General features: G+C 37.4%; 1 protein-coding gene across 4 annotated transcripts in view; it reads right to left on the reverse strand.

The window, feature by feature from the left end:
- The window catches only part of CCDC73 (coiled-coil domain containing 73), a 139,028-nt gene that overhangs the window by 20,251 nt on the left and 101,875 nt on the right, over nt 1–16,902 (reverse strand). For 3 of the 4 annotated variants that reach the window (XM_024752575.1, XM_024752573.1, XM_024752574.1), the window contains one exon: nt 3,879–3,989. The exons of the other annotated variant lie outside the window; for it this stretch is intronic. In XM_024752575.1, the coding sequence (XP_024608343.1) occupies nt 3,879–3,989 (111 nt within the window). The remainder of the gene's footprint in view (nt 1–3,878; nt 3,990–16,902) is intronic. 4 annotated transcript variants of the gene reach the window in all.

Below are 16,902 nucleotides of genomic sequence, written 5' to 3' on the forward strand. Positions count from 1 at the left end.
GCAAATTAGATATACAGATTTTAACTCAATTAGATGAAGAATACTGAGCACTAACCAGTACCACAGAAACTGACTCTTCAGCCTAATACTTGCATCTACACACTGGGCTTTTACTGGCTATAAAATTTCATAATCTTTTTCTTGGGGGGGTTCTCCTTCATAGGAACCTCAAATGTAAGACAAAGTAAGTTCCATTGAAGAGAAAAATACCTTTTTGTCATAAAATATTACAAAAGTTTCTCTTAATTTTAAACGACTAAAAATTCCACAAGTGCTCTCTATCCCATCCTCTCCTGTCTCCCCCTCCCCCATTTTTTAAAAGATTTTTTTGATGTGGACCATTTTTAAAGTCTTTATTGAATTTGTTACAATATTGCTTCTGTTTTATGTTTTGGTTTTTCTTGGCCGCGAGGCATGTGGGATCTGCTCCCCGACCAGATATCGAACCTGCACCCCTGCATTGGAAGGTGAAGTCTTAACCACTAGACCATCAGGGAAGTCACTTCTGTCTCCCTTAGAGCTTAGCTCTAGCAAAGATCTCTTCACTCCTGCCTAGTCTCAATCTTTCCCACTATACCAGTATATTTTCAGCCAACAAATATGCTCTTGTCACGTTCCTAACTTTTTTCTCCTTGACTCAATTACTCTAACTCTCTTACTTCTTAAAATAAAGTCCACTCTTACTACTTTCAAATTCTAATCTCTCACCACTCCTTAACACCGACTTCTGCCCTCATTGTTCTACTGATTATTTTTCTCAGCTATCACCTGCAAATTAGCCAAAGGACTTGTTCCAAGTTTCACACCATTTAACAGCACTGTAGCTCGACTATGTTGACTACTTATTCTTGAAATAGCCTCTTTTCTTCATTTTCATGGTGTTACTCTCTTTTTATCCTTCTACCTTTCTCACCATTCTTATCAGGCTCCCTCTCCCCTCCTGCCCCAATACACACACACTAACCACTCGCAAAATGTTGGTGTTCCCCAAGGCTCTTTCTTCTTTAGCCTTCTCTTCAAGTCTACCACTCCTTCCACAGATGATCTTATCATACGCTCAAATTTCATCTTTATGCTAATAAGTCTTAAATCTATATCTCATCTCCCAACCTCTCTCCTAAGATTAGATTCACGTTTCCAAATGCATGATATACATTTCAAGTCAGATGTCCTGCCGTCACCATAAATTCATCAGTTTCCAAATTAAATTCATTTTCATCCACCAAATGTGCTTCTCCTTTCACATTCCTTATGTCAATTAGTGACATTATTATTCTGCTCATTATGTTAATCTCAGAATCATGGTTTACTCCTTTTCCTTCTAAAATCCATTATACATAAAATGTCACTAATCCTGCTAATTCTACTTCCAAAATGCTTCCTGTATCTATCCCTCTTCTCTGTTCTCACTACTGTTGCCCTAATTTACACCCTCATAGGCTCGTGGTTAGCTTATTTGCAACATTCTTCTTACTAATCTCTTTCCATAATGCCATTCTCCATACTGTTGCAAGAGTTATTTTTCTAAAATGCAGATCTATGTCACTTTTCTGCTTTAAAAATCTCAATGGCTTCCCATTACTTATAAAATAAAATTCAACTTCCTTAGTAAAGAACTCTTCAGAAGGTGATCTCAACCTAATTTCCACTGTCACATTCTAGATCAGACTATTCATCATCCTTGAGAATGCAGTTTCATGCCTCCATCATTTTTCCCTTTCTTAAATGGAATACCCACAGAGTGGAATGGGAAGTATAGGAAGCAGGCACCTTCTGCCTGGTGAAACCCTATTCATCTTTCAAGTCCAAATTCTAGTGTCATCTTTTCTCTAAAACTTTCTCCAACCTAGTTAAACAATATGATTTATTTTGTGCTTTCACAGTAATTTGTTAATACTAATGCGAACACCTACTAAAAACACTCAGCACTATTGTGGTCAACTTAATAATTACCTGTCTTTTGAGAGTGTGAGCTCTTTAATAATCTTTGTATTTTAGGCATCTTTGAAAATCCAGCACCTAGAATAGTGCTTAACACATAACAGATGCTCAACATATGTTGTGAATTGAATTCCTTTTGTGATACCCCCTTTCCCTAAAAAATTTCTAAACATCCCCATTTATTATCTTTTTATCTATACACAACCATTGGCTGTGTAACTAGCCAAATAAAAACAGATACACATACCATGTTCTTTAAGACATTTCAAAGAGTTTTAAATATATTATCTAGTAATAGTCACTGTTTATTTTTTTTAAACAGCAGTATATATGATTTCATCTTATTTTTGTCAGTATCTTTTAATGATTTTTAAAAACCCATCCTGATCCAATCTCAGTAGCAACACTATAATTGTCCTTCACTCAAGAATGGTGAAAAACTGATATCAAGATAGAAATACAATTAAAGAGTAGATCTGACCTCCCATTCAAGAAAACTCCTATAGAACCAAAGCAGCTTTTTAGAAATTTACCTATGTTCTGTTTAGTATGAAATCATATGGAAGTGAAATGATTTTAGATGCTAAAGATCCTAAGACAAAACCAATTTTATCCAAATTATAGACTGCGGCCTCACCAGTGAAGCTGAATGCTTATTTTCTTAATTCAATTGACTTTTTTTTCTTGGGGGAGGGACATACTTGAAATATCATTAGGAAAAATAAATGCTTAATTTTCTCTTATCTCAACTAATTATTTTTGGTGTGGCTGACATATTCAAGTTTATATTCTCTTTTTACTTCATAGTTTTCCTTATCCTGACAGTACTATTTCCATGATCTTTTAAGCCTTAGAAATGAGAAGGAAGTGTTGGGATGCAGGGTAGATTAGCTGAAGCTAAAATGAAAATTACTATGCTTGTTGCTTAATGACAAACTTTACCTATTTAGGGGCCACTAAGCATTTTATAGTATTTTGATACAATTAATTACAAAATATTTTTTGAGAATTAGGTAACGCTTATCAAATTCATCAGTGAAGATTTGATCTCTTCAAAATACAGATTAAGAGAACATGTTAGCTGCAAATGGATCAAAAAATCAAGAATTACTTACATAACAATTTATATCAAACAAAATCATCTACAGAATAGTATGCATATATATATTATTATAGTATTAGAATTATATATTATAATTAGTATAATAGTTTAAAATATAATCTTACTTACCCAAAATATAGCTTTCATAAACTCTTAAATAATTACCTTCTATTTTTTTTAGTTCTTTTAAAAGAATTGAAGGCAATAAAAATAGATAAAGTAGAGTAATTGATTTGGGGGTTCACCAGTCATAAAAGTGAACCTTATATTTCACAACTTTAATTTACATCACTTTTCACTTTTATTATCTACTTCACTGAAATTAAAATTTAATGTAAAATAAAGAGTTGTGCTTTAAGGAAATACGTTTATAACATAACAATTCTCATGATAAAATGTTAATACTATAGAACACAACTACTGTATATATGTTCTACACATGGCTTTAATACAAGTCAAGAAAACTGCTGAGGAAAGCTAAAGAGATCAGCTAACAATAAGGCCTATATAATTCTGTATTATAATCATTTACTAAAACACTATCAATGGTTTTGTGAAAAGGAAAATTAATTTTTATTTGTCACATACGAAAAGTCATACAAAATATACATAAATACACACATATATGTATGGTTTTTCATGCACGAAAGCATTACAGAAAATTTTATTAAATTTAGCTTTAAAAACATTCACTTCTTGGAAATATAAGTACAAGAAGACAATGTGTCTGACTTTATTCCTATATTATTTTTGCAATATTTTTTTAGCATTTAATAGTTATTTTAAATGTCTACTACTTAAAATATTTTAATATTTTACTGTTTAATAAACCTACATGCTTTTTCCAAGTTTCTAGTGCTTGCTCATGCTTGTTTTGAAGACTAAGGAACTTTTCTTCATTTTCTTTCACCTTCTCCCTTTGCAGCTCATTATCTCTTTCAAGGGTCTGCAATAAAATTAATTATCCAAAAAATAATCAATACCACATTAATGAATTTTGATGTGTTTTATGTTGCTTGGACCTTTGCTTCTAACATGCTGAAAGTGCCATACAGATCAGTGATAATGTGCTACCTCAACAATAATTTTCATAAATTAACAGAAAGGTGCTTATAGTTTAGTTAACAGGAAATAGGGGGAGGTTATGAAAAAGAAATGGCTATAAAAGGGTATAAAAACATTGCCATTATTCAGTTTCACTGCATAAGTTTTAATGTACTGAAAAAGTAATATAAACTACAGCACTGAAAAATATGAAATGTAGCACAATCCAGCCTAACCCTACTAAAAATTTTTATCTACCACAGAACATATTTTCCATATCTGTTTATTTCAGAAATTAATTGGTTGGAAAACTCTTAAATACAATATAAATTTTTAATTTCAAATTAACACTTTTTTAGTAGAACTTCAATATTTACTATATTAACTTATTACTTCATATATTAACATATTATATAATCACCACCACACTCCCTCTCCTGTTCCCAAAAAACCTTTAAAGGGTAAAAATACTACTGTTTTCTAAGACAAGGGTTTAAAAGCAATTAAATCAGTGTCACCAATATTATTAGGTTTCTTCAGTGTCAGCTGATAATCCAAGTAAACTTCTCTAAAAGGACAAATAGTAAGAACTCTCCCTACATGTCTAATATATCTGAAATTTTTATGTTCATTTGTTTATCGTTATTAAAGCTAAGTACATTCAGGGTAAACATCCAAGCCACACAAAGGATAGAAAGAAAAGGCAAAGTTTTCCTCTACTGTTTTTCCAGCTCTCCTCCCCAGAGGTAACCACTCTAGTAGTTTCTTGTGTATCCTTCCAGAAATTATCTATAAGCATACAAGTACATAAAATATATCTTTTTAAGTAGAGATGAAACCACATCATACATACCATGTTGTTCTGCAATCTGCTTTTCTAAAACTATGAATAATGTATCTTGCTTAATTTCCATATCATTATATATAGATCTATCTCATTTTAAAGGCTTCATAGGCCTAGGGACTTTCAAGTTGGCAGAGGAATAAGACGTGGAGACCACCTTCCTCCCTACAAATACATCAAAAATACACCTACAGAACAGCTCCTACAGAACACCTACTGAATGCTGGCAGAAGACCTCAGACTTCCCCAAAAGTCAAGAAACTCCCCACCTGGGTAGGGCAAAACAAAAACAAAAACAGAGACTAAAGAATAGGGATGGGACGTGCACCTCTGGGAGGGAGCTGTGAAGGAGGAAAAGTTTCCACACACTACGAAGCCCCTTCACTGGCGGAGACGGGGTGGGGGGGAAGATTCGGAGCCACGGAGGAGAGCGCTGCAACAGGGGTGCGGAGGGCAAAGTGGAGAGATTCCCACGCTGAGGATCGGTGCCAACCAGCACTCACCAGCCTGAGAGACTTGTCTGCTGACCCGCTAGGGCGGGTGGGGGCTGGGAGCTGATCAGAGGTCAGATCCCAGGGAGAGGACCGGGGTAGGCTGCGTGAACACAGCCTGAAGGGGGCTAGTGCACCACAGCTAGCCGGGAGGGAGTCCAGGAAAAAGTCTGGAGCTGCCAAAGAGACAAGAGACCATTGTTTGGGGGTGCGCGAGGAGAGGGGATTCTGAGCACCACCTAAATGAGCCCCAGAGACGGGCACGAGCCGCGGCTCTCAGCACAGACACCAGCGACTGGCATGAAACACTAAGGCTGCTACTGCAGCCACCAAGAAGCCTGTGTGCGCGCACAGGTCACTCTCCACACCTCCCGGCCCGGGAGCCTGTGCAGCCCACTACGGCTAGGGTCCCGGGATCCAGGGACAACTTACCCGGGAGAACACACGGCACGCCTCAGGCTGTTGCAATGTCACGCTGGCCTCTGCCCCCGCAGGCTCACCCGGTATTCCGTACCCCTCCCTCCCTCTGGCCTGAGGGACCCACAGCCCCCTAACAGATGCCCTCAGGCGACCCACACGCAGAGGTGGGAACAGATGCCCTCAGGCGACCCACACGCAGAGGCGGGGCCAAATCCAAAGCTGAACCCCAGGAGCTGTGAGAACAAAGAAGTGAAAGGGAAAGTTCTCCCAGCAGCCTCAGGAGCAGCGGATTAAATCTCCACAATCAACTTGATGTACCCTGCATTTGAGGAACACCTGAACAGACAACGAATCATCCCAAAATTGAACTGGTGGACTATGGGAGGAACTGTAGACTTGGGGTTTGCTTTCTGCATCTAATTTGTAGTGTGATTTTTTCTGTATAGCTTTGCTTTTACCATACATCCTAGGGCTCTGTCTTTTTTTTTTTCGTTTTCTTTTTTTTAGTATAGTTTCTAGCTCTTGTTATCATTGGTGGATTTATTTTTTGGTTTGGTTGCTCTCTTCTTTCTTGCTTTTTTTTTACTACTTTTTTTTTTTTGCTATACGCAGGCCTCTCACTGTTGCAGCCTCTCCTGTTGCAGAGCACAGGCTCCGGACGCGCAGGCTCAGCGGCCATGGGTCACGGGCCCAGCTCCTCTGTGGCATGTGGGATCTTCCCGGACCGGGGCACAAACCCGTGTCCCCTGCATTGGCAGGCAGACTCTCAACCACTGCGCCACCAGGGAAGCCCCTTATTACTGTTTTATTTAAAAAAATATTTTTATTTTAATAACTTTATTTTCTATCTTTCTTTCTTTTTTTTTTCCTCCCTTTTCTTCTGAGCCCTGTGGCTGACAGGGTCTTGGTGCTCCAGCTGGGTGTCAGGTCTGAGCCTCTGAGGTGGGAAAGCCGAGTTCAGGACATTGGTCCACCAGAGACCTCCTGGCCCCACATAATATCAATGGTGAAAACTCTCCCAGAGATCTCCATCTCAACGCTAAGACCCAGCTCCACTCAACTACCAGCAAGCTACAGAGAGGCTGCATAAAATCATAATAAGTTCACAGAAACCCCAAAACACACCACCAGATGCGGTCCTGCCAACCAGAAAGACAAGATCCAGCTTCATCTACAAGAACACAGGCGTCAGTACCCTCCACCAGGGAGCCTACACAAGTCACTGAATGAACCATACCCACTGGGGGCAGACACCAAAAACAATGGGAACTACGAACCTGCAGCCTGCAAAATGGAGACCCCACAGTAAGTAAAGCAAAATGAGAAGACAGAGAAACACATGGCAGATGAAGGAGCAAGGTAAACACCCATGAGACCAAACAAATGAAGAGGAAATAGGCAGTCTACGTGAAAAGGAATTCAGAGTAATGATAGTAAAGATGACCCAAAATCTTGGATATAGAATGGAGAAAACACAGGAAAAGTTTAACAAGGACCTAGAAGAACGAAAGGGCAAACAAACAATGATGAACAACACAATAAATGAAATTAAAAATTCTCTAGAAGGAATCAATAGCAGAATAACTGAGGCAGAAGAACAGATAAGTGACCTGCAAGATAAAATAGTGGAAATAACTACCGCAGAGCAAAATAAAGAAAAAAGAATGAAAAGAACTGAGGACAGTCTCAGAGACCTCTGGGACAACATTAAATGCACCAACAATCAAATTATAGGGGTCCCAGAAGAAGAAGAGAAAAAAAAAAGGGGCTGAGAAAATATTTGAAGAGATTATAGTTGAAAACTTCCCTAATATGGGAAAGGAAATCGTCAATCAAGTCCAGGAAGCACAGAAAGTCCCATACAGGATAAATCCAAGGAGAAACACGCCAAGACACATATTAATCAAACTACCAAAAATTAAATACAAAGAAAAAATATTAAAAGCAGCAAGGGAAAAGCAACAAATAACATACAAGGGAATCCACATAAGGTTAACAGCTGATCTTTCAGCAGAAACTCTGCAAGCCAGAAAGGAGTGGCAGGACATATTTAAAGTGATGAAGGGAAAAACCTACAACCAAGATTACTCTACCCAGCAAGGATCTCATTTAGATTTGAGAGAGGAATTAAAACTTCTACAGACAAGCAAAAGCTAACAGAATTCCGCACTGCCAAACCAGCTTTACAACAAATGCTAAAGGAACTTCTCTAGGCAGGAAACATAAGAGAAGGAAAAGACCTACAATAAAAAACCCAAAACAATTCAGAAAATGGTAATAGGAACATACATATCAATAATTACCTTAAATGTAAATGGATTAAATGCTCCAACCAAAAGACATAGACTGGCTGAATAGATACAAAAACAAGACCCATATATCTGCTGTCTACAAGAAACCCACTTCAGACCTAGGCACACATACAGACTGAAAATGAGGGGATGGAAAAAGATATTCCATGGAAAAGGAAATCAAAAGAAAGCTGGAGTAGCAATTCTCATCAGAAAAAATGGGCTTTAAAATAAAGACTATTACAAGAGACAAAGAAGGACACTACATAATGATCAAGGGATCAATCCAAGAAGATATAACAATTGTAAATATTTATGCACCCAACATAGGAGCACCTCAATACATAAGGCAAATGTTAACAGCCATAAAAGGGGAAATCGACACTAACACAATAATAGTAGGGGACTTTAACACCCCACTTTCACCAATGGACAGATCATCCAAAATGAAAATAAATAAGGAAACACAAGCTTTAAATGATACATTAAACAAGATGGACTTAACTGATATTTATAGGACAGTCCATCCAAAAACAACAGAATACACTTTCTTCTCAAGTGCTCATGGAACATTCTCCAGGATAGATCACATCTTGGGCCACAAATCAAGCCTTGGTAAATTTAAGAAAATTGAAATCGTACCAAGTATCTTTTCTGATCATAATGCTATGAGACTAGATATGAATTACAGGAAAAAAATCTGTAAAAAATATAAACACTCTACTAAATAACCAAGAGATCACTGAAGAAATTAAAGAGGAAATCAAAAAATGCCTAGAAACAAATGACAATGAAAACATGACAACCCAAAACCTATGGGATGCAGAAAAAGCAGTTCTAGGAGGGAAGCTGATAGCAACACAACCCTACCTCAAGAAACAAGAAACATCTCAAATAAACAACCAACTTTACATCTAAAGCAATTAGTCAAAGAAGAACCCCAAAACCCCAAAGTTAGCAGAAGGAAAGAAATCATACAGATCAGATCAGAAATAAATGAAAAAGAAATGAAGGAAATGATAGCAAAGATCAATAAAACTAAAAGCTGGTAAACATAGTTTTGGAAGTTTACCCACAGCAATCAGAGAAGAAAAAGAAATAAAAGGAATCCAAATCGGAAAGAAGTAAACCTGTCACTGTTTGCAAATTACATGATACTATACGTAGAGAATCCTAAAGATGCTACTAGGAAACTACTAGAGCTAAATGGCATTTTTCACAGAACTAGAACCAAAAATTTCATTATTTGTATGGAAACACAAAAGACCCCAAGTAGCCAAAGCAATCTTGAGAAAGAAAAATGGAGCTGGAGGAATCATGCTCCATGACTTCAGACTATCATACAGAGCTACAGTAATCAAGACAGTATGGTACTGGCACAAAACAGAAATATAGATCAATGGAACAGGATAGAAAGCCCAGAGATAAACGCACGCACATATGGTCACCTTAACTTTGATAAAGGAGGCAAGAATATACAATGGAGAAAAGACAGCCTCTTCAGTAAGTGGTGCTGGGAAAACTGGACAGCTGCATGTAAAAGAATGAAATTAGAACACTCCCTAACACCATACACAAAAATGAACTCCAAATGGATTAAAGACCTAAATGAAAGGCCAGACACTATATAAAACTCTTAGAGGAAAACATAGGCAGAAAACTCTATGCCATAAATCATCCTTTTTGACCCACCTCCAAGAGGAATGGAAATAAAAACAAAAATAAACAGATGGGATCTAATGAAACTTAAAAGCTTTTGCACAGCAAAGGAAAGCATAAACAAGACAAAAAGACAGCCCTCAGAATGGGAGAAAATATTTGCAAATGAAGCAACTGACCAAGGATTAATCTCCAAAATTTACAAGCAGCTCATGCAGCTCAATATCAAAAAAACAAACAACACAATCCAAAAATGGGCAGAAGACCTAAACAGACATTTCTCCAAAGAAGATATACAGATTGCCAACAAACACATGAAAGAATGCTCGACATCACTAATGATTAGAGAAATGCAAATCAAAACTACAATGAGATATCATCTCACACCAGTCAGAATGGCCATCATCAAAAAATCTACAAAGAATAAATGCTGGAGATGTTGTGGAGAAAAGGGAACCCTCTTGCACTGTTGGTGGGAATGTAAATTGATACAGCTACTATGGAGAACAGTATGGAGGTTCCTTAAAAAACTAAAAATAGAACTACCATATGACCCAGCAATCCCACTACTGGGCATACACCCTGAGAAAACCATAATTCAAAAAGAGTCATGTACCAAAATGTTCATTGCAGTTCTGTTTACAATAACCAGGACGTGGAAGTAACCTAAGCATCCATCGATAGATAAATGGATAAAGAAGATGTGGCACATATATACAATGGAATATTACTCAGCCATAAAAAGAAAACAGAATTGAGTTATTTGAAGTGAGGTGGACGGACCTAGAGTCTGTCATACAGAGTCAAATGAGTCAGAAAGAGAAAAACAAATACTGTATGCTAACACATATATATGGAATCGAAAAAAAAAAAAGTGGTTCTGAAGAACCTAGAGACAGGACAGGAATAAAGATGCAGACATAGAGAATGGACTTGAGGACACGGGGAGGCAGAAGGGTAAGCAGGGACGAAGTGAGAGAGTGGCACAGACTTATATATACTACCAAATGTAAAATAGATAGCTAGTGGTAAGTAGCCACATAGCACAGGGAAATCAGCTTGGTGCTCTGTGTCCACCTAAAGGGGTGCGATAGGGAGGGTGGTAGGCAGATGCAAGAGGGAGGAGATATGAGGATATATGTATATGTATAGCTGATTCACCTTGTTATATAGCAGAAACTAACAAACCATTGTAAAGCAATTATATTCCAATAAAGATGTTAAAAAATAATAACAATAGGGGCTATTCTGCAAAAGGTCATCCAGCAAGTCACTCAGAATTGCATGACAAGTCCCCTCAAATGGGAACTCAACATAGAGGAACTTGCCCCACTGAGGAATGGAAAATAGACTTTACTCAAATTCCCAGAGCCCCAGGAAATTTAAAATCCATGTTAGTGTTTGTACCTTTTTCGGGATGAGTGAAAGCATATCCCACCTGGACAGAAAAACATCTCTGAAGTAGTTAAAGCCCTCATTATGGAAATCACTCCCTAATTTGGGTCATCTAACACCCTTCAAAGTGACAATGGACCGGCTGCTGTCTCTAGCATATCCCAACAAGTGTCTAAAGCGTTGTGTATTGATTAGAAACTACATTTATCCTGAGACTACAATCAACAGGAAAAGGTGAGAAAATGAGTCATACATTTAAAAAAAGAGCAATGCTAAAGTATGTCGAGACTAACTTCACTTGGGATAAGGCCTTGCCAGTTGCCCTGTTATGGATTAGAGTGGATTCCAGAAGCAAGCTTAAATTAAGCCCCTTTGAAATTTTGTGTGGCAGGATTTTCCAGGTGTCTACTCAGGCAGAAGAATCCAGTGATGTTTTAAAAGGACCTACTACTGCTAATTATGTCAAAATTATAGCCACTATACCAACCTTTGTTTATAAATGTGCTTCCAATAGGTCTGCCTATCCACCTGAAGTACCCCTGGACCCTATTCAACCCAAACACCTCATCCTCCTCAAAAGCTGGAAAGAGCAAGGACATGACCATCAGTTGGCTGTGAAGTGGACAGGATGGGGCCATATGAGGTCTTGCTAACCACTCAGTTATGAGTGAAAGCAGCTGGGGTTAAGCCGTGGATTCACCACACCCGTGAAGGCAGAACCCACAACGTCAAAGCACCAAGGAGAGTCTCTAAGCTAGAGGAAACTATAGTAGACAGTGGACTTGTGAGCCTCTGAAGATTTAAGATTTCTGTTCAAATAAAGATAAGTAATAAAAGCAAAAAAATAAATAAATAAAATAAAATAAAGGCTTCATAGTATTCCATCTATTTAGAGTTCTCAATTACTATACAGATTATCAATATGCAAGGACATAATTATGCAAAATTATGGAAACATCTAAAAAAAGCATTTTGCAATTTTAACATGAAGATTTTCCTCTAGCTCATAAAGAACTATGCACTTTGAGAGCACTCAATGAATACCTATTTTGACTGCCTCTACTTTAGGACAATGCAAATATTTTTATATAAGTCATGATTTCATCTTAATTTATAGGTACTAATTATAATAACAGGGCAGTCTCTGAATATTTACAATGGCATTTATTTAATAGATGCTTAGTACTTTAACATTGTAAAAAATATTTGCAGTATTTATATTAATAACACTGTATTTTAAGACGGACAAATCAAAGTTTAGAGGAGACATGGGAGAGTATACCACAGACTTTATCCTAGCAATAATAAATGACCAAGAGCATTATGTTCTTAAAAAGTATATTAATATATATCAATCATTTCCTGTCCCTACTTATACCCCCATCTAAAAGAAACTGCCAGGTTTTTTCTCAGTTTCCATGTTTTGGAGACATTCCATCTTCCCTTAGAATTTGGACCAATTGCGCTTTCATTCTGCTACACTGATCAGGTAATCTCTGAAAATTTCCTTTTTTCTTCTGTGATGGGTCTCCTGTTTCCTAGATCCCATGATTTCCTCTTGGTTTACTCCCTTGTCTTGATAAAGCAACCTTTCTACTACTTCTTGATAAAGGAGGCATTTTTTGAGACCCTGCTTGTCTGAAAATATGTTTATTCTACCAATACTCAACAACTTCTTTGGCTAAATACCATACAATTCTGCTTTGGAACCTCTGAAGGCATGGTTCTATTATCTTCTACCTCCAGTGCTGCCAATGAAAAGTCTGAAGTCATAATGTTGCCATTCTCATTTTGGATCCTTCCTATGTGACCTACTTTTTTTTCTTCCACCGAGAGTTTTATAATCTTCTCTTTAAGCGTAGTATGAAATTTCGTAATGATATGCACTGGTGTTAGGCAAAACAAACTCAGATCCTTCAGTTCTGGGTTACTTTCCTGCATTATTTCTTTGGTCACTTGCTCTCCTTCCATCTTCTCTGTTCTCTCTGAAACTCACCAGACCTCTTGAACTGACCTCTCATTTTCTTCCTTTCCTGTTTTTCATCTTCTTGTCTTTTGGTTCTACTTTCTCAGATCATCTCGATATTATCTTCCAACTTTTCCATTGTACTTTTTCATGTCTATTAATACATTTATTTTAAGGGTTCTCTTTTATTCTAGGAATGTTTCTTTTTTTAGACTCAATTACTGTTTTGTGGATTAATAAATATATTTCTCTTAACTGAGTATATTTTCTTAGCTTCTCCAAGTTTTTTTCATTACCCTGTTTGTTTTGTTTGTTTCTCACATTGGAGACTTTCTTCAAATATCCAGTGATCCTTAACTGCTTGTTCATATTTAACAATGAAATATTAAAAAGCTGGCTGAAAGCTTTGTCAACTACAAAATTTTGTCACTATAATGGTGGGCTTCATTGTGCACTGATCTGGCTGAGTTGTTTCATCAGGAGAGCTTAACTGCAGCAGCTATAGTCTCTTCTCTTGAGCAGGTTAGTTGCCCCATAATGGAATCTTTCATTCTGCTGCCTGGATGTTACAAGGCTAACTGTCCTCTTAAGGACTAGGCTGGGAGGTTTCAGAATTCAGCATTTAGACTTCCCAAACTGTTTTCAATACAATACTCTTAGTACTGTGCTGGTAAATAGGGTCTCAAAAAAAAAAAAAAAAAAAAAAAAAAGCCTGATTTGCAGCACTTGCCAATTTCATTAGTGTTAAAAACCCCACCATGGTCAACTCAAGCTACCACTCATTTGAACCAACTTACAAAATGACAACAGCTCTAACAACTAGCTCTCCCTGGTACCAGTTGCCTCTAGCACACTACTGAATCTCCCAAACCTCAGCTGCTCCTCAAACTCTCCAAAGTAATTCTCCAATCTTCTGCCAAACAGAAGGCAGGGAGTGCCTATTTGTGCAGGGTAGGGGAAAGAATCTGGATATGCAACAGCTTCCTATACAGACCTTCTAGCTTTTGGCTTCAGTTGTGCACCTTACTTCTAGAGGCACATGATGCTTGCAATTCCTGATTATTTCTGTATCTTCAACTTGGGTTTCTACTTTCTCTCATTTGCTAAGTAAATTACTAATTTTCCATATGGTTCCCACTTTTAAAACTTAATTTTTATTGTTTCTTCTCCCTATTTCCTCATCCTTGTGGATTTATTAATGTCATTTATTGCAGTTTCAGAAGGAAATAGAAGGGAATGTATAGGTTCAATCTGATATGTTTAACCAGAAGCCCTGACCTAGCAATATCTGAACTTGCAAAGAGTCTGAATTTACTCATTGTTAATCATTCATTAATTTAATAAGATATAATGAGCTCCTACCAGGTGGCAGATACTCTTTTGGGCTCTTATTAGTGAAAATGCTACTCTTTTTATGGAATTTACAGTCTACCAGGAAGTTATTTGCTACTATGTGCATCTGGATTAACAAGTCTGAAAACCCTCTCTGAAAAAATGTATATTATGGAAAATCAAAATAAAACCACCTGTTAATGCTTTAATATACCAAAAACTAAGTAAATTATTCTGGTTAATACTATGTTAACACTATGACTATAGGAGCAAACTAAATAAATAAATTATTCTTCCTAACACTATGATAATAGCAGCATAACTATACTTTTATCTGGACTAAACTATGATTAAATCATAGTAGAAAATATTCTCTATCATGAGAATTTAGGTCTCTATGCTCCAAATTGTACTTAAAAAAAAATAAGACAGATGATAGCATGATTGCAGAGCACTGAAAAACAGTAGGCCATTATGAAGAGTAATGATCCCTTTTAGTACAGGTGGAATTAGAATGCTCCTCGGGAAAACACTTGCGATATCTATGCAGCATAATCCTCAGCAAGAGTTAAACATTAATATTTTGTTATACTATATATCAGTGGTTCTCCAGCACCAGTCTGTAAACAAGTACTGATCCATGACAAAAATCTCACTAGTCCATGGCAAGAAATGTCAATATAAAGTCATCAAGTGTGTTCTCTTGTAAAGGACTGTCCTTTATCTGATATTACATCCTTAATATACTTTTGGTGTTAAAACGTTAACTTTTATAAAATGAAAGTGATGATAGATGGTATTGTTTATTTTTTAATGCCCTTATCTGTTAAAAAGTGGACAACTCTACCCTGTTCTTGCCAATACTTTGTTTGAAATTTTACTATATGAAATCTAGTTTCTCCATGTACTATCAAGGCTCAGGCAACAATGGGGCTGGTAAAAGAGAGAGGCATTTGGATTATCTAAAATACTGGCAGTTATAGTTAAAAGATCCTGGAACCATAGTTACCTTCATCACTAACTCAAAGAAACACATGACTACATATATTTATGACTACTGTAGGCCCTGTAGAATTCAACAATACATAAACATTGGATTTAGAGCCGATGAAGGGCAATTTGAAAGTTGCAGTCTTTGTATAACTGATGTAACAAGAATGGCAGTTCTCACAGATCTAGGAAAAAATATCTTAACAATGTAATGTTGTAGAAATAGTGCTGAAGTAGAATCAAGACAAAGATTTAATTCTGGTTTTGCCACTAATTATAGGGCCTTGAACTACACTGCTTACATTTAGTGGATCTCTATTTCATCACAAAATGAAATGGTTGGACTGGCTAATCTCTAACATTTTGATCATCCTAAAAATCTACGCATCAACTCCTTTAAATGGATTGAAAGTTATCAGACAATCCTGATAACTGTTACTCATCAACAATTTGGATAAATTATATCATATGTTTCTTGAGAGAAAGTTCAACACCTTAGAGAAACAGTCCCAGTTATGCATCTATAGGGTGGGTAGAACAGGTGAGGGGGGGAGATGCTTGCTGATAACTGGACTTTAAGAGAAATTTTTTTAAACTTATCTTTTATTGGAGTAGGTGAAAGCATTAAAAGAAGGGAGAGATTTGGCTCTAGTATACGTTTTCCCTCTCCCTAGTACTGGGGGCAGGCAAAAGAAAAGAGGAAGGCAAACCTCTCTTTACATGGCTAGTCATAGAACATCAATGGTAAGAAGATAAGTGTTTCATTGTTCAGGTTAAGTTTGGTTTCATTCAATGATGATGGACTCAGCATAATTTCTGGGGCCAGGTGACAGAAATTAAAGACACTTAGATACAAAACTTTTTCTTTTCTTTGTGGTTCCTCCCTCCTTCTCTCTTTCTCTCTCTCCCCCTCTCTTTTTTCCTTCCTTTCCACCTACCATGGTGCTTTTTATTTTCTACTTAATGCTATGGTCCCCTGGGAATATTCACAGGCCAAAGGCAGACCCTCACAGATGCCTAAGGGCCTCACCACACGACTCAGCACTGGGTTCTACCTCCTGCAAGCTGCTACACCTATGTATTATGTCCTGGCTGAAGTTGGTGAAGTCAGTCTCTCCATCCCATGGTTCCTCTGCCCCAACCTATAGTAGGTGGGTAACCTCTAAAGGACTGCAACTGCCAGGCAGGGATGCAACTCAGTACCTGGACTGGGGATTCACTCCCTGCCAAGGCAACTACCTAATGTGCCGGGGCATTGCCAACCTGGGACAGAGGATGCTTCAGGGCACATGTACTCAGCTCAGACCCTCCCTGCTACATCTAGGCCTCCACCTGTGTTAAAGGGCAACAAGAGAACACAAGCCTCTACCCACCAATGTGACCCAGTCGACTCACAGCAGTGGCAAGACAGGAGCAGGGAGGCTAAG

The sequence above is a fragment of the Neophocaena asiaeorientalis genome, unplaced genomic scaffold, assembly GCF_003031525.2.
Source record: "Neophocaena asiaeorientalis asiaeorientalis breed wild unplaced genomic scaffold, Neophocaena_asiaeorientalis_V1.1 scaffold196, whole genome shotgun sequence".
Lineage (NCBI taxonomy): Eukaryota > Metazoa > Chordata > Mammalia > Artiodactyla > Phocoenidae > Neophocaena > Neophocaena asiaeorientalis.